At 38.9% G+C, this 21,928-nt stretch overlaps 1 protein-coding gene across 3 annotated transcripts in view; it reads right to left on the bottom strand.

Moving 5' to 3' along the window:
- Positions 1-21,928, bottom strand: part of LOC126237126 (uncharacterized) — a 469,607-nt gene that overhangs the window by 46,960 nt on the left and 400,719 nt on the right. For all 3 annotated transcript variants that reach the window (XM_049946947.1, XM_049946945.1, XM_049946946.1), the window contains 2 exons: positions 19,873-19,969; positions 2,945-3,121 (listed from right to left, as the gene is read on the bottom strand). In XM_049946947.1, coding sequence (XP_049802904.1) covers positions 2,945-3,121; positions 19,873-19,969 — 274 coding nt within the window. The remainder of the gene's footprint in view (positions 1-2,944; positions 3,122-19,872; positions 19,970-21,928) is intronic.

Genomic DNA, 21,928 nt, shown 5'->3' with positions numbered 1-21,928 from the left:
TTTCTTGAGAGCAGATGAGTGAATGGACTCCTTCACAGTTTTGGCACTTATTTGATCCTAAGTTAATACCGGACCATGGTTGAATCAACTATCTCTTTTTTATTTTATTTTTTTCAACTGCCCTTTGTATTGAATGAAGGACTCTCTCGAGAAGTCAAACTACAAATTTCTGACTGTGTTCTTGCCTTACAAGATGGGCATCCTTGCTACCTACCAGCCATCAGTGAACCATACCCACAGTAGCCACATTGTGTGATGATGTGGCATTTGGTAACCAAGCAGGGCCAAATACGTATTATGAATCACAATGAATCCTCTGTAGGTCAATGCCTCCCAGCTCCTGAGACTCAACACAATCATCTGGCAATAATGGACTGGTCAACACTTCATGCTAACTCAAAGTTCCAACAGAAACTGACAAGAGTGCGCATAGGTGCTGGATCCATGTGTGTTTCAGCACCACGGCACTCAAGTGCACCTTCCCATGTGAGCATCCAAACGCAACGTATGATCTTCAGTAGGTACCAGAGGTTGCAGAATTAAGAATGCTTGTCAAGTCACTATACATGTTAATCAACATAGCTTGCTTCTTGCATACAATCACAATAGCCTTCTCTACATTCTCAACTGGAGTCTTCTAGTTGACTCAGATTCCAAGATAAGTGTCAGTTTCAGACAGTTTGACTACAGTGCATGATTTACTACCAACATTCATCGCATAAACAGAGTGGACAATGTGGTCACAGTTTACCTGTCATGCATTCAAGTACTTAGTGCAGTGACTGATTTAAGGGAATTTTCTAAAGAGCAGAAACAAGACCAACAGTCAACGGCATTCCTGGATGGCACCAGCACCAGATTAAAGTTAGAATGCATTTAGATTCCCAACACTAACTTTCACCTGTAGTCTGATACCCTGTAGGGCAGGCCACACTTTTTTTTGTTCTGGTCAAATTCTGCAGGTCCACCTCCAATAGTCTGCATAGCCTATTACCTCCAGCTTTTCACCTCACCACGAAGTTAGTAACTGAGCACTTTGTTTGGCCAAGGGTAAAGGTTGATTGCAGACACTGGACACACACCAGTCTTGCCTGCCAAAGCAGCACAACAGAGCATCAAACATTTCTGTCACAGGGTAAATTTGACGTGCTTATATGCTGTTTACGATATGTTCAGTTTGACCTGGCTGAGCTGTTATCTGAGTCAAATGAGTTCTGATATATTTTGTCTGCAATCGACAGGATGATGTGGTGAGTGGAAACCATACCTTTATAGGGCATGACAACCAAGTCTAATGCTTTGGCTTTCATTAATACATAACTGCTTGTTTCAGGAGCCTGTCACCATTCACTATTGACAAGTGATATCAGTTTGAATTGAATCTCTTCACAGAATTGTGCACATTTTGTGATGTGATCATTTTCACACTACATCCTATCACCCAGAAAGCAATGGGTTGGCTTCATGGTGTCATTGTATGTTTAAGGTGGCCCTGATGTGTCATGACTCATTGTGGACTGAAGCATTCCGTGGGTTCTGTTGGGAATTTGCATGGCATACAAGGAGGATATGAAATCATCCCTAGTTTAAATACTGTGGTGAATGCCTGAGCTCCCTGCTGGTTTCCTCTTGCCACATCACCATTGGTGACATTGGAGTTACTGTCACTAGCAGTTGACATTAGACAACATACATCTCATGTCTGGATGCTGCCTCCCGAAGTTCATAGTGTATGGCTGGTTTTCGTGCAGGAGACCTTAAAGAACTGTACCCACATGCGACGTTCCATGAAGGTACCACATGAACAGCCCTTTAACAACTTTATTCAGATCATCACAAGGTGCTCTGGCATGGGGACCAAATGTTCTCTCCCTTGCTTAATGGCAAAACAGTAATGGTCCCCATTCAACTCCTCAAGCCAGCTTGGACACTGTGGGAACAGGAAGAGGAAGACGAGCTACCACCACAACTGGAAAAATCCACTTCTACATATGCTTCAACCAATGTGTCTTCATTCCAGCTGGTTTTACTTCTCTGAGATAGCTGATGTCCTGCCACCATTGCCACATAACAACAACAGTGAATCTTCCCATACTGAATATGGCTGACCACTCTGCCCGCTTCCCTGCAAGAATATGTTCAGGATTAGTGACAACTCCACCTAACCTATCTATGTCCTGTGTTTTGTACTAGAAGAAGGGAAGGAGAAGGGGGTGGGGGGTGAGGGGGTGGGGGAGGCTCTATGGCAACATTGACAACAAAGGTCAATATGAATGAGTTAAACTGAATACTAAGAAAACTATACTTGTGTTATGTCTTTGTCTTCTGTCTTGTCTTTGTGCACTATGTACATCCTATGTTAACACATATGTTTTGAGTTGTGTAATTATTTATGTTAGTAAAGTGGTTACATTTCTCAGCATTAGTATTCTCCCTCTTTTCATACATAAATAACCACTTGTAATGAGACATAAGTGTATCACAAGCTTGTATTTGTACTGTTTCATATCATTTCTGTAAGAGGTCTGCCACTACACCTAGTTAAGAGTCAAGAATCTTCCTCCTGCTTAGACTAATACTTAAGTTTAGCCAGCAATGGCCTTTTTTGGGTAGGTGTAATTAGAGAGAATTATTCAATGAAAAACCATTATATTTGCCTATCATGTTGCTAAATTGCAGCGAATCACAGAACAAATGTTATGTACCCTCATGTTGGCTATTTAATACAGCATGTATCAAATAATACAGGCAGTATATGTTTCACAAGTGAGACAGAATGATTGTCATAATCCTTACAAGTAAATTAGACAAAGAGATTATCTTTATGAATCACTTGCAAACATTTAATTTTTCCCATTACTACATACAGCAATGCACAAATTCTACCTATAAGGATATCAAAACCAAATTTTGTGTAGGTGAAATTAATCATGATGAGAGACACCTGTGAAGAGCCTGCATGTAGAACATCACCTCCTAAATGACTGCTTGAGAAGCACACTTGTAGTGTCTCAGGCTCCGACCTTTCCAATCTTCCTTCATGTTTTGTTACCACAGGAATAAGTGGAACTCCACATTCCAGCCAGTCCTCTATTGTTAGCCACTCTTTGCTTGTCATAACCTAAATGACATACACAGTAATCAAGTTATCATAACTGAATACTAAAATAAAAACATAAATTTCAAATAACTTTTCACAAGGATTTTCTTTATTATGAAAAGTTACTGATGCCAATGAATAATGAAATATATCAGTATTAAAACATTACAGTGTTATAAGGGTAATGAAGAAACAGAAAAATGATGGAATATACATCAATCAGGATGACAGTGTCTTACACTGTTTATCAAACCTAATCAGATTAGGGCCTTCAGACCTTTTCTTACACGAGATCAGTTAATTTTTTTGGCCACAGTTTCTTCCATTTCAACTTCATACTTTTAAATTAAAACAAACCTCAGTCACAGATTAACACAAAAATGATATTAAGAAAATGGTGCCTTAATTCAAATTCATTACAAAATTGTGTTATATCAGAATGAAACAATTATTTTCAGTAATTGTCTTCTATTATGTAGTAAGTATATTATATTATAGCTTGGGGCCACCTATCTATATGTTTCTTACACATTTTGAGTTAATTAGTTAATTCTTCATATTCCATAGAATTATGGCATTTACATTAAGCAGAAATAACTACTTTTAAACAAACTAAAAGTAAACAGAAATTTTTAACAGAGATATGAAAATGTATATTGCTTCTACAAACATTTAAAATACACTGAGGTGACAAATGTCATGGGATACCTCCCAGTATCACATTGAACCTCCTTTTGCCCAGCTTAGTGCAGCAACTCAACACAGCATGGACTCAACAAGTCACTGGAAGTCCCCTGCAGAAATATTGAACCCTGCTGCCTCTAGAGCCAGTGCAGGATTTTTTGCAGGAAGTGATGTCCCAAAAGTGATCAATGGGATTCATCTCAGGCAATCCAGGTGCCCAGATAATTCACACAAATTGCCCAGAATGTTCATCAAACCAATTGCAAAGAAGTGTGGCCCAGTGACATGGCGCAATGTCATCCATAAAAATTCCACCATTATTTGGGAATATGACATCCATGAATGGTTGAATCTGTCTCTAAGTAGATGAACATAACCATTTCCAATGGTCAGTTGGACCAGAGGACCCAGGACATTCCATGTAAACACAGCCCAAACCATTATGGAGCCACCAACAGCTTGCACAGTGCTTTGTTGACAGCTTGTGTTCATGGCTCCATGGAGTCTGTGCCACATTCGAACCCTACCGTTAGCACTTTCCAACTGAAATTAGTACACTATGGCCAGGCCATTGTTTTCCAGTTATCTAGGGTTTAATCAATAAGGTCACAAACGCAGGAGAGGTGCTGCAGGTGATGTCATGCTGTTAGCAAAGACACTCTTATCTGAAAATATCTACTGCTTCTACAAATGTTCAAAATACACTGAGATGACAGAAGTCATGGGATACCTCCTAATATCATGATAGACCTCCTTTTCCCCAACTTAATGCAGCAACTTGACACAGCATGGAGTCAAAGAGTCATCGGAAGTCCCCTGCCAAAGGCCGTTAATGTCATACGTTGCTGTACTGTCCTGACAGATATGTTTGTCACATGTCCCACATTAATTTCTTTAGTTTTTTCATGCAATGTTTCTTGTCTGTTAGCACTGACAACTCTAAGCAAATGCTGATTTAAGTGAAGGCCATCAGCCACTGCATTGTCCATGGAGAGAGGTAATGCCAGAAATTTTACATTTTGACACTGCAGAACCCAGGTTGTAGAATTACCTAACGATTTCTGAAATGGAATCTCCCATGCTCTAGCTCCAACTACCACTCCTGATCCAAAATCTGTTAATTCCCAGTGTGCATCCATAGTCACATCAGAAACTTTTAAACATGAATCATCTGAGTACAAATGACAGCTCCACCAATACACTACCCTTTCAGACCTCGTGTACAAAATACTGCCACCATCTGTAAATGTGCATATTAGTGTCTCATGACCTTTGTCATCTCAATGTACATTCCTCTTCATGTAAACTGAAGTATCACAAGCCAACATATTAGTTCCTCCAGTAATTCAATTATGAAATATAGCTTACAGGACTGTGAAATGAGCTGAACTGCAGTTTAGCAAAGAAGAGCAGTTATCAGCAAATCCACAGACTGCATTAACAATTAAATACCACTAATCTGCTGAATAATTTGTATTTACAAGGCAATGAATGAGTACTGGTAGATGATGCAGATAATAGAATTACTACTTTTTTTTAAAAAAATCTGAAATTTTCCACTTTGTAGTAACATGTATCTGTTGTTGATCTAATGATTCTTGTTTCATATTTGTATGAGTTGTTCAATCATTCATTCATTCATTCATCCATTCATTCACACATCATGTTCTGTAAATCCCATCATGAAAATAGCTTTGATGGATGTGAAACCAAGTCAAACAAAGGTGAAAAGGGAAACATTGTTCCTTTACTTATCAATCTCTGCTTTTATCTAGTAGTTCATACTAACCATTTATATATTTTTGCTGATTTTAGAAAACACTAGCAGCTGTAGATATACTATAAAAGTTAAGAACGTGTATAATATGAATATTAGTGGGAGCCATAACTTACATCCCAGAATTGAAATATTCAGATAAATTATAGGAGAATTGGCTAATAAGACTTTCTTTTACTTTGTTCTTGAATATCTGGAAACTGAATAACTGTCAAAGAACAACATTCATTTTCAAAAACTAGCAGCCATTTTTCAAAGAGCATTCTTTTTTGACATGTGGTTAAAATGGGTTATCAGTTGCTCAAACTAACCTCTAAAGCTACATTAACTCAGAAAATACCATATGACTACAGGAAATGAAAGCATGCAAAAACAGCAAGTGCATACAATGAGAGATACTTCTGATGTGTAAAACATATAAAACTAAGCTTCTGGGTTATATAATCTATACAGTGACACTATTTTAGATTATTACCCATAACCACAATGTTTCATTTAGTGTGTGTCTGTAATGTCTATGTACAGAATGTGGCACCTAAAACTGGCCCAACATATGCAATGATAATCTTCCAGTGCATGCACACAAATCAATACTAATGGAAAATGAGAAACACTATCCAAACAATCGCACATGTATTAACCATTTCCTCTGATGTACTGACACTGTGTGGGACTTTGCTGTCATGTAAAGCAGCTGCAGCCACAGCCAGTGAAACTTGTCAAAACCAGTTGAGAAAAAGGCCTCGTTGTGTGAAGCCAGATTGGTGTGAGTGTGTGATAATGCTGTATTCACTACCTGAGCATGTTGCCATTGTTGAATCATTCATTCAAACTGGTTCTTTTGTGAAAACAAAGTGTTTCAAGAGAAATTTCCAGGACTTCTGTGCCAGCAAAAGCACCATACAGGAATTGACTGAAAAATGGCAGCATGCATGATCGGTGCAAAAGGCTCCCAGGAAGGGACCACCACCTTTCTGCACACCTGAATTAAAGAGGCAAGTGCAGGAGATAATAATAAGAAGTCCTCATAAGTCAACCAGAAGACTGAGCCAACAGGTTTATGTGAGTAAGAGAAGCTGCAGATGTGTTTTAAGTGGACGGACATTAAAACCGCACCAGATAAGTGTTGTGCGAGAACTGAAGGAGCCTGACATGCAGAAGAGAGTGTATTTCTATTTATGGCGGTTGAGAAATGTTGCCAGTGGTGTCTGGGACCCACTAAGGTTTATCATGAATGATGAGGGATGGTTCCACCTGTCTGGATATTTAAATTCCTAAAACAACTGGTATTGGTGGACAGAAAATTCACACAAGATCCACCAGGTGCCCTTGTATGATAAGAAGATTGATATTTGGTGTACCATTTCCACCACACAGGTTATGGAGCCCATATTCTTTGAGACAACAGTGAACAGTGACATATTTGCCAGTTCTGGAAGAGTTTTATTCAAACTTGGTAGGAAAGAAGAGTCAGTTATGTTACGTTCATGAGTTGACTTTACAGGCTGGTTTTATGTGCCACACCCTGTATTTGGTCAGATTAAAACAAACTTGCTACATAAGGTGACCACAGCAATAGATCCATAGTCTTAGATAACACTTGCTATAGGCACCAGCAAAATACTGTGCAATTACAGGTGCATTTAGTAGGGTAGCCTAAAATCCTGAAAAATTCTGTTCAGTTCTCGAATTGTCCATCAGGCTTTTGTTGTAAATAAACATTGTTGAAATGCTTTCTTGAATGCCAGACATTCAAGGCAGCTGTTCATTTCCTTACATACTCATACTTTTAGTCTTAATACAAACCTCAAATGCAAGGCTGTAGAAACATGCATGTTGAGGGGAAGATGTATGCCACCTACAGGAAAATAAAAGGGATTTTTGAAGGAAAATATAAATGGTCAATATAAGGCAACACACTTGAGGACAGAATTACACAAGGGGAGAGGAAGGAGGTGAAGATGAGATGGGAGATATTGCACAGTGCAAAGAACTGGACACAGCACTGAAATACCTAAGCTGAAACAAGAACCCTGGAGCAGACAAAATTCCCTCAGAATTATTTAGACCCTTAAAAGGGCCAGCCGCAACAAAAATATTCCATCTTGTGCGCAACATAACCTCAGAGTTCAAGAAAAATGTTAGAATTCCAACTCCAAAGATGACAAGTGCAGATAGGCATGAACAGTACCAAACCATTAGTTGAATAAGTCATGGTTGCAAAATATTGGCACAACTTATTTACAGACAAAAGGAAGAACTTGTAGAAGCCAACTGCAGGAAGGATCGGTTCAGGTTCCAGAGAAATGCAGGAACATGTCAGGCAATACTGGACCTATGGCTCATCTTATAATATAGGATGAAGAAAGATAAACATACATTTGTAGATTTAGAGAAAACTTTAGAAAGTGTTGAATGGACTACAATTTTGAAAGTAACAGGTATAAAATACAGGGAGTAAAAGGTTAATTATAACATGTACAGAAACCAGAGTGCAATTGTAAAAGTAAAAGGATAGGAAAGGAAAGTTGTAGTTGAGCAGGGAATGAAACTTACACAGGATAGATTAATGTGAAGAGCTGCAAGAAACCAGTCATCCGCCAGAAGATCACAATGGACTGAAGATCACAAAAACACCAAAAACCTCAATAACCTCAATAAAAAATTTCTGTCACATTGCACATTCTCTCTGATTTTTTTTTAAAATTTGTAGTTGTTATCTTAAACTTTTTTTGTTTGTGATTGTCTTCTATTACATATATAACAGATTGTAATATAGCTTTCAGCAATCAAATCAGCATGAATTCTATTTAATTTTAAGTTAATTAGTTAATAATACATAAAATGGCTGAATAAATAAATAGAATTAATTAAGTCTTCATATTCTATATATCCCATCAGTAACAAGAACCATTAGGAATGAGTCTATGTATACATAAAACAAAGATAAGTAACTCATAAGAAATTAACTACTGTACCGAATTAACAGTAAAATATCACTATATAGCTTAATACTATTTTTGCCTGTATCAGTTAATAGAAGGAGACTTGTTAACTTATATGAAAAAATGCTACTTCCACAACAATATTATGAAAATTATAGATTGTTGCTCACCTTATAGAGGATATGAGTTGCAGTTGCAGACAGGCAAAACAAGAAAACTGCTATACACTTTTTTGGTCAAAATGCCTTCCTCTGTGGTAGAAAGCACGTAGAAAGTACATGCACACATGCACGCACACATATATTTACACATACACACACACACACACACACACACACAGGCACAACTCACAAGACCACTGTCTTTCGCTGCTGTGGCCAGACTGAGTTGTAGCTGCACATAGTGGGAGCAGCAGTCAGGTGGTGAGGGTAAGGAGGAGGCATAGGTTGGATGGGAGGGGTGGGGGGGGGGGGAGAGGACTAGCGAGTACATTGGTGAAATGAAAGGCTATGTTGTACTGGAGTGGGAGCAAGAAGGGTTAGGAAATTGGAGGATAGGGACCAGTGAAGGTTGAGGTCAGGGGGGTTATGGGAACAAAGGATGCATTGCAGAGAGAGCTCCCACCTGCACTGTTCAGAAAAGCTTTTGGCATTAGGAAGGATACAGATGGTACAGGCTGTGAGGTAGTTGTTGAAGTTATGGACATTGTTTTGGGCAGCATGTTCATCAATTGGGTAGTCCATCTCTTGGCCACAGTTTGTTGGTGGCCACCCATGGGGAAAGACAGCTTGTTAGTCATCATAGCCACATAGAAAGCAGCACTGTGATTGCTGCTCTTTTTGTAGATCACATGACTGCCCTCACAGGCAGACCTACCTTTGATGGGATAATAGATGCCTGTGACTGGACTGGATTAGGTGATGGAGGATGGATGGACGGGACAAGTCTTACATCTTGATCTACTGCAGGGATATGAGCCGTAAGGCAAGTGGCTGGGGACAGGACTGGAGTAATGTTGAACAAGGGCATTGTGTAGGTTTGGTAGGTGATGAAATACCACAGTGGCAGGGATGAAGAGTAGTGGGTATGATATTCCTTAATTCAGGACACGAGGAGAGGCAATCGAAACCCTAGTCGGAGTATGTGATTCAGTTGCTCCAGTCCTGGATGGTACTGAGTCACAAGTGGAGTGCTCCTTTGTGGCCAGACAGTGGATGTGTGGGAGGTGGTAAGAGGCTGGAGAGACAAAGCACGGGAGATAATTTCTGTACAAGGCTGGGCGGGTAGTTTTGGTCTGAAGGCCTCAGTGAGAGGGACCACTCACCTTTGCAGGTGCAATGACCACAGGTGGCTAGGTAAGGAATGGGTGGCAACGTCCAACCATTATCTCCCCAACTGCCCCCCCCCCCCCCCCAATCACTCCCTGTTAACAGTCCAGAATTTCTTAACCTCAAATCTTGCCCCAGCATCATTCCCCAAATCCTTCAACATGTAAACCAATCTTACATCCACAGACAGAACCGCAATCCATCTAAACTGATCCTAACCTTATAATCCTACCTGCTAACAAGGCCTTCACCTCTGTCATCCTGAACCACAGGGATTGCGTCATGGAGGGACTCTGCCAGCTGTCAAATTCTTCTACCTACAAACCCTGCCATAGTGAACCCAATCCAGAAATCCAACAGAATCTCTAGTCTCTCTTCAAATCCTTAGGCCCATCCCAGAACATTCTGTCTAAGTTAATCTCTCTCCTCAACCCTACCACCCCCCACACTCCTACATTCTATATGCTTTCTAAAATCCATAAACCCAACCACCAAGCACACCATGTTATAGTCAGTTACTGTGCCCCCGCTCAGAGAATGGCTATTCTTGTGGACCAACATCTTCAGCCTATTACCCATAACCTACACTCCTACATAAAAGACACCAATTACTGTCTTCACAAACTCTCCATACTTCCTGTTCCTTAATCACACAGCACTCTGCTTGTCAATGTTGATGCCCTCTACACTGACATCCCCAATGCCCATGGCCTTGCCACTACAGAACACTACCTTTCTCAATGCCTGACTGGCTCCAAACCTACAACTCCTTGCTGCTCATCATGACCAATTTTATTCTCACCCATAGTTACTTCTCCTTTAAAGGCATCCCCTGCAAAAATTCCATGGTACAGCAATGGGCAACCACATGGTACCATCTGATGCTAAACTACTCATTGGCCATCTAGATGAATCCTTCCTAACAATGCAGAATCCCAAACCCCTCATTTGGTTCAGCTTCACTGCTGACATGAGGACACCCTGTCCACATTCTTCCAACCACCAACACTTTCTCCCCCATTTGCTTCACCTGGTCCTGTTCAACCCAACAATCCATCCTCCTCAATGAGAATTTTTGCCTTAAGGATGGCTACATCAGTATCTCCACCCATTTTAAACCTACCAACCACCAGCAATAACTCCAATTCAACAGCTGCCACCTGTTCCACACCAAGAAATCTCTTCCATACAGCCTAGCCACCGGTCATTGTTGCAGCTGCAGTAATGAGCAGTCCCTCTCCAAATATACCAAGCGTCTCACTGAGGACTTCACTGACCATAAAGGAGCACTTCCCTTGTAACTCAAAAGCACCTGGGGTTCACCAATTGAATTACATTTCCTGATAGGGCTTTGGCCACCTTTTGCTGTACCCTGAAATGAGGAGTGTGCTACCCACTATCCTTCCCACCCCTCCCATAGTGATATTCTGCCACCCACCAAACCAACACAATATCCTTATCCATACTTACTCCATCCCTGCCCCCTACCCATTGCCTCACGACTCATATCCCTGCAATAAACCAAGATGCAAGACGTGTACCATACATCCTCCCACCACCACAAGTTCTACCTACATACACTGTGAGCCACCGTATGGTGCATGGTGGAGAGTATCCTGTACCATCACTAGTTATTTCCTTTCCTGTTACACTTGCAAACAGAGTGAGGAAAAAATGACTGTATATTTGCCTCCATATGAGCTAATTTATTGTATCTCATCTTTGTGTTCCTTATGCATAATGTATGTTCATGGCAATAGAATCCTTCTGCAGTCAGCTTCAAATGCCAGTTCTCCAAATTTTCTCAACAGTATTCCTTAAAAAGAATGTTGCCTTTTCTCCAGGGATTCCAATTTGAGTTCCTGAAGCATCTTCATAATATTTGTCTGTTGTTCGAACTCACTGGTAACAAATTTAGCTGCCCAGCTCTGAATTGCTTTGATGCCTTCTTTTAATTTGACATGGTGCAGATCCCAAACACTCAAGCAGTACTCAAGAATATGTCACACCAGAGCCCTATATGTGATCTCCTTTACAGATGAACCACATTGTCCTAACATTCTGTCAATAAACCAAAGTCAATCATTTACCTTCCCTACCAAAATCCTCACATGCTTGATCCATTTCATATCACTTTACAATGACACATTCAGACATTTAAACAATGTGACTGCATCAAGCAGGACACTATTAATGCTGTATCTGAACACAGTGGGTTTGTTTTTCCTACTCATCCGCATTAACTCATGTACCTTTTTTTTACATTTAGAGCTAGCTGCCAGTCATCACTCCAACTAGAAATGTTGTCTAAGTCATTTTATATCCTCCTAAAGCCACTGAGCTTTCATACCTCCCCGTACACCACAGCATCATCAACAAACAACCACAGGTTACTGCATACCCTGTCTGCCTCATTGTTTGCATATATAGAAAATAATATCGCTCCCATCACACTTCCCTGGAACAATCCTGATGGTATCCTTGTTTCTGATGAGCACTTGCCATCAAGGAGAACAAACCGTGTTCTATTAGTTAAGAAGTCTTTGAGCCCCTCAAATAACTGGGAACCTTTTCCATTAAAAGTCTGCAGTAGGGCAACTTGTCTTCGGAAATCTAGAAATATGGAATCTGTCTTTTGCTCTTCATCCATAGCGAATCTACATCTACATGGATACTCTGCAAATTACACTTAAGTGCCTGGCAGAAGTTTCATCAAATTATGTCCACCCCAAATCCTGTATCATCCTCTCCCCCCTATTTTGTGATAATACAAAACATGTTGCTCTTCTTTGAACTTTCTTGTACTCCGTTAATGCTATCTGGCAAGGATCCCAGACCATGCAGTAGTACTCCAAAAAAGGATAGCCAAGCATAATGTAGGCAGTCTCTTTAGTAGATCTGTTGTATTTTCTAATTGCTGCCCCCAGTCTTTGGTTTGCCTTCCCCACAACATTTTCTATGTGACCTTTCCAATTTAAGTTGTTTGTAATTGTAATTTCTAGATATTTAGTTGAATTTTTAAGCTTTTAGATTTGACTGATTTGTCATGTAACTGGAGTTTAATGGATTCCTTTTAGCATTACTGTGGATAACCTCACAATTTTCATTATGTAGGGTCAATTTACAATTTTTGCACCATACAGATATATTTTCTAAATCATTTTGCAATTTGTTTTGATCTTCTGATGACTTTACTGGATGACAAATGACAGCTTCATCTGAAAACATCCTAAGACAGCTGCTGAAATTATCTCCTAAATCACTTATACAGATACGAACCAGCAGAGGGCTTATGACACTATCTTGGGGGAATGCCAGAAATAACTGAGACAATATTCCCTAAGCATGCAATTTCACTACAAGCAGCTTGCATGGAGTGTCAAAAGCCTTCTGGAAATCTAAAAATACGGAATCAATTTGAAATCCTTGTCAACAGCACTCAACACTTCATGTGAGTAAAGAGCTAATTGTGTTTCACAAGAAACATGTTTTCTAAGTCTGTGTTGGCTGTATGTCAATAGACTATTCTCTTTGAGGTAACTCATAATGTTTGTACGCAATATATGTTCCAAAATCCTGCAGCATATCAACCTTAATGATATGGGCCTATAATTTAGTGGATTACTCCTACTACCTTTCTCGAATATTGGTGTGACTTGTGCAGCTTTCCAGTCTTTGAGTACAGATCTTTCATGAAGTGAGCGGTTGTATATGATTGTTAAGTATGGAGCTATTGTATCAGATACTCCAAAAGAAACCTAACTGGTAGATATTTTTGGACTAGAAGACTTGCTTTTATTATGTGATTTAAGTTGCTTCACTACTCCAAGGATATCTACTTCAAAGTTACTCATGTTGGCAGCTGTTCTTCATTTGAATTCTGGAATATTTACATCATCATCTTTGTTGAAAGAATTTTGGAATCTGTCCAGGTTTTTTCTCCACCCCTCTTCCTTTTCCTTCTAGACTTCTGCCTGAAGAAAGAGCCACTGTCTCCAAAAGCTTACCAATTACAACAATCTTTCATACGAGAGTTCTGCCACTGCTTGGCAAGTAGATTTTCTTATCTATCCAATTCAACATTTAATTAGTTTCACATAGACATGTTACATGCAAACTTCACTGTCATACTCGATATTGACTTCAATAGAGACAATATTTTAGTCAACTGCAATGAATCCTCCAGTCTTGTCACAGGAATCTCCTACCCCAACTCTCCTCTCCCCCCCAAACCTCCCAATTGCATCTAGCATCCCTACCAACTACTACCTGTACGCTCCAACAAGCTACACTACACAGCCTCCTGCCCCCTTCCTCTCCTTGCCGTATGCTTCCTCTTTACCCCCCCCCCCCCCCCCTCAATGGGTTGTTGCTCCCATCAAGTACAGTTAGAACTCCCCAAAGTGGCCAGAGACAGTGGTCCAGTGTGTGAGAGTTGTGCCTGTGTAAATGTGTGTGTGTGCTTTCTACTTCAGAAGAGAGCCTTTTGACAGAAAGTTAAAATGTACAGAAGTCTTTCTGTAATGCCTGTCTGCAACTGAACGTCTCCCATATATGGTGAGTGGCAATCTACCCTTTTCACAATACTGTTGTCATTCAATTCTGGACTTTCCATTGTTTGATATTGCCTCCACAGTTATATAAAATACACTATGTGATCAAAAGTATCTGGACACCTGGCTGAAAATGACTTAGAAGTTCATGGTGCCCTTCATCTGTAATTTTCTAATTCAGTATGGTGTTGGCCCACCCTTAGCCTTGGTGACAGATACCACTCTCACAGGCATATGTTCAATCAGGTGCTGGAAGGTTTCTTGGGGAATGGCAGCCCACTCTTCATGGAGTGCTGCACTGAGGAGAGGTATCGATGTCGGTCGGTGAGGCCTGGCATGAAGTCAGTGTTCCAAAACATCCCAAAGGTGTTCTATAGGATTCTGGTCAGGATTCTATTCAGGCCAGTCCATTACAGGGATGTTGTTGTGTAAACACACTGCCACAGGCTGTGCATTATGAACAGGTGCCCTATCATGTTGAAAGGTGCAATCGCCATCCCCGAATTGGTCTTCAACAGTGGGAAGCAAGAAGGTGCTTAAAACATCAATGTAGGACTGTGCTGTGATAGTGCCACACAAAAAAACAAGGGGTGCAAGCCCCGTCATGAAAAACATGAGCACACCATAACACCAACACCTCCAAATTTTACACAAGGTGGCAGATGACGTCCACTGAACATTCTCCATACCCACAGCCTGCCATTAAATTGCCACATTGTGTACCATGATTCGTCACTCCAAACAATGTTTTTCCACTGTTCAATCGTCCAATGTTTATGCTCCTTACACCAAGCGAGACGACGTTTGGCATTTACTGGCATGATGTGGTCTTATGAGCAGCTGCACGACCATGAAATCCAAGTTTTCTCACCTCCTGCCTAACTGTCATAGTACTTGCAGTGGATCCTGATGCAGTTTAGAATTCCTGTGTGATGGTCTGGATAGATGTCTGCCTATTACACATTACCACCCTCTTCAATTTTAGGCAGTCTTTTGTCAGTCAACAGACGAGGTTGGGCTGTATGCTTTTGTGCTGTATGTGTCCCTTCATGTTTCCACTTCACTATCACATTGGAAACAATCAACCTAGGGATGTTTAGGAGTGCACAAATTCCATGTACAGAGGTATGACAGAAGTGACACCCAGTCACCTGACCATGTTCAAAGTCCGTGAGTTCTGCGGAGTGCCCCATTCAGCTCTCACATGATGTCTAATGACTACTGAGGTGACTGACATGGGGTACCTCGCAGAAGGTGGCAGTAAAACGCATCTCATGTGAAAAACATACATTTTTGGGGGTGTTTGGATACCTTTAATCACATAGTGTAGCTAGAGTTCATCTCCTACTGCTAGTTTAATGTTTATGTGATTACATTGGTATTTTCCCACAAAATAGTAACCTACCTATGTCTGTAAGACAGGTACTAATTTACAAAGCGCTACTACTTGTCATTTGTGTTTTTGTAAACATTAGTATCAGTCATAAAACTAAGAGGAATTTCCAGTCCTTGGATCTTTATAACCAGATAGTATAGAAGTGGTGGCTAAAGAGAAACGTTCTTAATTTTGCTTTGAATTAGGAAGAATACTTCTTTCAGATATTAATAAACTGCTTATTTAAGTGACAGCTATAAACTGGAAAAGTAGGACATATCATTATCATCATCATCATCATCATTATCATTTCTATCTTTTCTCAGACGTTATGTCTGGTCAAAAATGGAAAGTGACGCGGATCTTGATCAAGCGTGACTTCCTTTTAACTGTACGGTATATGTTATATTGCATTTAGGAACTTTCAGGTAATTGAACATGTATCAATAATTATGGATTTCTGTAGTTGTATATATAAGTTTGGATGTAGCTGTATTGCATTGATGTACTGGTGGATATTGTGTGGTATGACTCCTGTAGTTGATAGTATAATTGGTATAATGTCAACTTTATCCTGATGCCACATGACCTTGACTTCCTCAGCCAGTTGGATATATTTTTCAATTTCTTCTCCTGTTTTCTTTTGTATATTTGTTGTATTGGGTATGGATATTTCGATTAGTTGTGTTAATTTCTTCTTTTTATTGGTGAGTATGATGTCAGGTTTGTTATGTGGTGTTGTTTTATCTGTTATAATGGTTCTATTCCAGTATAATTTGTATTCATCATTCTCCAGTACATTTTGTGGTGCATACTTGTATGTGGGATGGTGTTGCTTTATAAGTTTATGTTGTAAGGCAAGCTGTTGATGTATTATTTTTGCTACATTGTCATGTCTTCTGGGGTATTTTGTATTTGCTAGTATTGTACATCCGCTTGTGATGTGATCTACTGTTTCTATTTGTTGTTTGCAAAGTCTACATTTATCTGTTGTGGTATTGGGATCTTTAATAATATGCTTGCTGTAATATCTGGTGTTTATTGTTTGATCCTGTATTGCAATCATGAATCCTTCCGTCTCACTGTATATATTGCCTTTTCTTAGCCATGTGTTGGATGCGTCTTGATCGATGTGTGGCTGTGTTAGATGATACGGTGCTTGCCATGTAGTGTTTTCTTTTTCCAATTTACTTTCTTCATATCTGTTGATGTTATGTGATCTAAAGGGTTGTAGAAGTGGTTATGAAATTGCAGTGGTGTAGCCGATGTATTTATATGAGTGATTGCTTTGTGTATTTTGCTAGTTTCTGCTCGTTCTAGAAAGAATTTTTTTAAATTGTCTACCTGTCCATAATGTAGGTTTTTTATATCGATAAAACCCCTTCCTCCTTCCTTTCTGCTTAATGTGAATCTTTCTGTTGCTGAATGTATGTGACATATTCTATATTTGTGGCATTGTGATCGTGTAAGTGTATTGAGTGCTTCTAGGTCTGTGTTACTCCATTTCACTACTCCAAATGAGTAGGTCAATAAGGTATAGCATAAGTATTTATAGCTTTTGTCTTGTTTCTTGCTGTCAATTCTGTTTTCAGTATTTTTGTTAGTCTTTGTCTATATTTTTCTTTTAGTTCTTCTTTAATATTTGTATTATCTATTCCTATTTTTTGTCTGTATCCTAGATATTTATAGGCATCTGTTTTTTCCATCGCTTCTATGCAGTCGCTGTGGTTATCCAATATGTAATCTTCCTGTTTAGTGTGTTTTCCCTTGACTATGCTATTTTTCTTACATTTGTCTGTTCCAAAAGCCATATTTATATCATTGCTGAATACTTCTGCTATCTTTAGTAATTGGTTGAGTTGTTGATTTGTTGCTGCCAGTAGTTTTACATCATCCATGTATAGTAAATGTGTGATTTTGTGTGGGTATGTGCCAGTAATATTGTATCCATAATTTGTATTATTTAGCATGTTGGATAGTGGGTTCAGAGCAAGGCAGAACCAGAAAGGGCTTAATGAGTCTCCTTGGTATATTCCACGCTTAATCTGTATTGGCTGTGATGTGATATTATTTGAATTTGTTTGAATATGAAGTGTGGTTTTCCAATTTTTCATTACTATGTTTAGGAACTGTATCAATTTAGGATCTACTTTGTATATTTCCAATATTTGTAGTAACCATGAGTGGGGTACACTATCAAAAGCTTTTTGGTAATCAATGTATGCATAGTGTAGCGACCATTGTTTAGTTTTAGATTGATATGTCACCTCTGCATCTATTATCAATTGCTCTTTACATCCTCGTGCTCCTTTGCAACAGACTTTTTGTTCTTCATTTATAATTTTGTTCTGTGTTGTATGTGTCATTAATTTCTGTGTAATGACTGAAGTTAATATTTTGTATATTGTTGGTAGGCATGTTATGGGGTGATATTTAGCTGGGTTTGCTGTGTCTGCTTGATCTTTAGGTTTCAGATAAGTTATTCCATGTGTAAGTGTATCAGGGAATGTGTATGGGTCTGCAATGTAACTGTTAAATAATTTAGTTAGATGTGAATGTGTTGAGGTGCATTTCTTTAGCCAGAAATTTGCTATTTTATCTTTTCCAGGGGCTTTCCAATTGTGAGTAGAATTAATTGCTGGGTGACTTCATGTTGCAAAATTATCACTTCAGGCATTTGTGGTATCATCTTGTATGTGTCTGTTTCTGCTTGTATCCACCGTGCATGCCTGTTATGTTGTACCGGGTTTGACCATATGTTGCTCCAGAAGTGTTCCATTTCTGTTATGTTTGGTGGATTGTCTATTTTAATGTGTGTGTTATCCATTGTCTGGTAAAATTTCTTTTGGTTTGTGTTGAATGTTTGGTTTTGTTTCCTTCTATTTTCACTTTTTTTGTATCTTCTAAGTCATTTGGCCAATGCTTGTAATTTCTGCTTCTTTTCATCTAATTGCTGTATCGCTTCTTGTTGTGAGAGTTTACCTAACCTTTTTCATTTTTTTCTGACATTTCATTTCTTATAAATTGTGTTAGCTGTCCGATGTCTTTTCTCAGTTTTTCTATTCTGATCTGTAGCCTGTGTTGCCATGCTGGTTTTGTGGGTTTCTTCTGTGTGTTGGTTCGTTGGTTCTGATCTCTGCCTAGTGTGTATATTTAGTGTAGTGAGTGCTCCTATATAAACCAGTAGTTGTAACTCTTCCATAGTTGTGTTTTCATTTATTTTGTTGTGTATGATTGTGTTGATAGTTTTTATTGTTGTTCCGACTTGTGGGTTATTTGGCGGTCTATGCAAGAATGGTCTAACGTCAGTATTTGTGTCTTTGTATTCTATATATGTCAGCTGAAATTTTTCTTCTATATCTAACATGTGTGTCACTTCGTGTTCTATTTGTGCTTGTTCTGGTGGCTGTCTTAAGATTTCGTTTTCCTCTGATTGTTTAATTGATGTGTGTTGTTCTTTGTTTGTTTGCTCTGGGATGTTTGAGTCCATTACTGTATTTTCTTCTTCTTCTGATTGCACATTATTTTGTTCCAGTATTTGTTGTACTTGTTGTTTGATGTTTTCTAATTCTGACTGGGGTATCCTGTTATTTTTTATTATCACACGGATCTGATCAGCTAGTCGTTGTTCTGTTAAAAATTTTAATTCTGGGTATCTGATAATAAATGTTGTGTATACTTGTGATCTGTATCCAGTTGTGTTGGTTCCTAGGTTTGTTGCTTGGTAATAACAGAACATGAGGTGTCGATTAACTTCATCTGACCATCTCATCCTCTGTTTTCCTTCTAGGGTGGTTGCAGGAAGCATATCTTGCAAAACACCTCTATTTGGATTTAAATCATTTTCCAGTTGGCTAGCAGTGTCGTTACCATTGTGGGCAGGCATAGGGTTCAAGCGTCGTCCCCGACCACAACGGCGCTTGTCCGAGGCTTCTTTAGTTCTGTCCTGAACCAACTAATCACACTAAAAGGGGGGTTAGGCCTATTAGTGGTTTGTTCTTTTCGTCGCCTTTTACGACTGGCAGAACATACCAGAGGCCTATTCTTTTCCCGGGCCTCCACGGGGTTTATTATTATTATTATTATTATTACTATTACTATTATCATTACCATTCTTGAAAATATCATATTGCCTTCTGGAACACCATTGCCTTCCAATGAGTCAAAATAATGCAGAATGCTCTTGAGTTTTGCCTTTTGACTGGTTCTGAAAAATCATCAGTTAAACATTATATCATTCGTAAGAATATCTTTTCAAACTGAGTTAAACATAATTATCATACATAACACTGACAAGTTCCATATAAAAATTTCAACAAGACAAGCTACAGATGACAGCTGTAGACTTTGGTATAAAAATGCAAATACACATTTACAAATACTTATGGCTACATGAAGCACTGTAGGACATTAGTCTTCTTCTTCTTCTTCCTGAAATGTTTCTGCTTATTAGGGCATTGACAAAGTCTCTTAAAATCTTCCATTTTCTTCCACAAAAAAATGAAATGATCATATGGCATTGTTGGTCATCAAGTAAAATTCATGCTTTTTTTAGTCAAGTTTCAAAGACTTTTTAAAACTCGTGTAAGAGTTTGCATAAATTTCCTTTGTTATAAAGTAATGAATTATTTATGCAAAGGCTGGGGACTATCATTATGTAAAGTAATCTGAACTGACTTCTGCAATTCTCGCTCAGACACAGACTTAGAATACATCTAATGGGTTTTTCTGCCATTAGAAAATGATGCATTTCCCCACAGAGCAGGGTAAAAGGTTCTTACTGACATTTTATGCTGAAAAATGAAATGAGTATATGGCATCATTGGCCGGGATGTCCCACCCAGGAAAGTCAGCCGCCAAGTGGAAGTCTTATTTCAGTTGACGCCACATTGGGCAACTTGCGTGCCGGTGATGATGAGGACAGCACAACCACCGGTTCCTGAGCGGAGAAAATCTCCCACCCGGCTGGGAATCGAACCCCGGCCCACTTACATGGGAGGCAATCATGTTACCACCCAGCTAAGCAGGTGGAAAATTCGTGTTTATTTGTGTAACAAAAGTAGTACTTGTGCTAATTTGCTGCTTAAGTAGTTTATTTGTCTGACTCATGACAGAATTTTATCACTATCAAGTCAAAGTAACTTCACATTCTTAATTTCAGACTTGGCGTCAGTTGCTCTGAGATTAAAATACAATTCTTCAGTTTTTGTTTTCTTAATGAACAGTTGGTTGGCTGGACATCAGTGATCAGTCATCTCATTTATTTCTTTGTTGTCATTTTGAGCAATTTGCAAATTTTAAACTGTTGTTATCAGCATGATTTCAATGACATTCTCATATGGTGTATGACTTGAGGAATAATTTGTATAAACAATTAAGAGAAAGGGTCAAAAAATCAGCCCATGTGGGATTCCATATTTTATTTTCAACAACTGTGAGTCTGATTATTTGCATATGCTTGTTGTAGCCTGTCAGAGAAATAGGTTCTAAATAAATTTAATGACTTACCTCTTACTTACCTCTTATGCTACAGTGAGCTAACTTTTTATTATAGTCTCATATGACATGGAGTCAACTCTATAAGCATAGTGATTTGTCTCTTTTCAATGCCTTGGTATATAGTGGATTTTATGTTGCTTTCATTACTGACAGATTTTTTCTAAAGCCAAACTGGTTTGCATTCAGTAACCCATTATTTTCAATGTTTTGGTGTACAGTTTTCTGTTATTTTTTATATAAGGGAAACAATTAAGATTCCATCAGAATCCAAAACTTCATTACAAACCTTACATAATGATCAATAAGGAAATTATTTTTACTGATAGTTTTGTGATTGCTCATTTCATCCTAAGTTCACTACTGTTATTAAACACTAATACCATTAGGGTGTAAATATAAGGACATGTAAGTGTAAAGAATCCTCAAGTTCCTGAAGAGGCTTAACTGCAAGATGGTTCAGTTATTAACCTTACACACTATTCTTACTGCTTACTTGTGTATGAGAAGTTCCTTTTTGATATTAGCCATATTATCCAATAAGATTATGCTATAGGGTAGTCTTCAGTGAATTTGCTCAAACTCTGCTAGCAATCCCATCAGCAGGTCAACACAATGAGAGAGTTTTATATATGCAAAGTAGGCAGAAATGAATTTTTTGGACAGCTTA

This window comes from Schistocerca nitens, chromosome 2, assembly GCF_023898315.1.
Source record: "Schistocerca nitens isolate TAMUIC-IGC-003100 chromosome 2, iqSchNite1.1, whole genome shotgun sequence".
NCBI classification, from domain to species: domain Eukaryota; kingdom Metazoa; phylum Arthropoda; class Insecta; order Orthoptera; family Acrididae; genus Schistocerca; species Schistocerca nitens.
The sequence above is the reverse complement of the archived record's forward strand: the minus strand, read 5'-3'. Positions and strand labels throughout refer to the sequence as shown.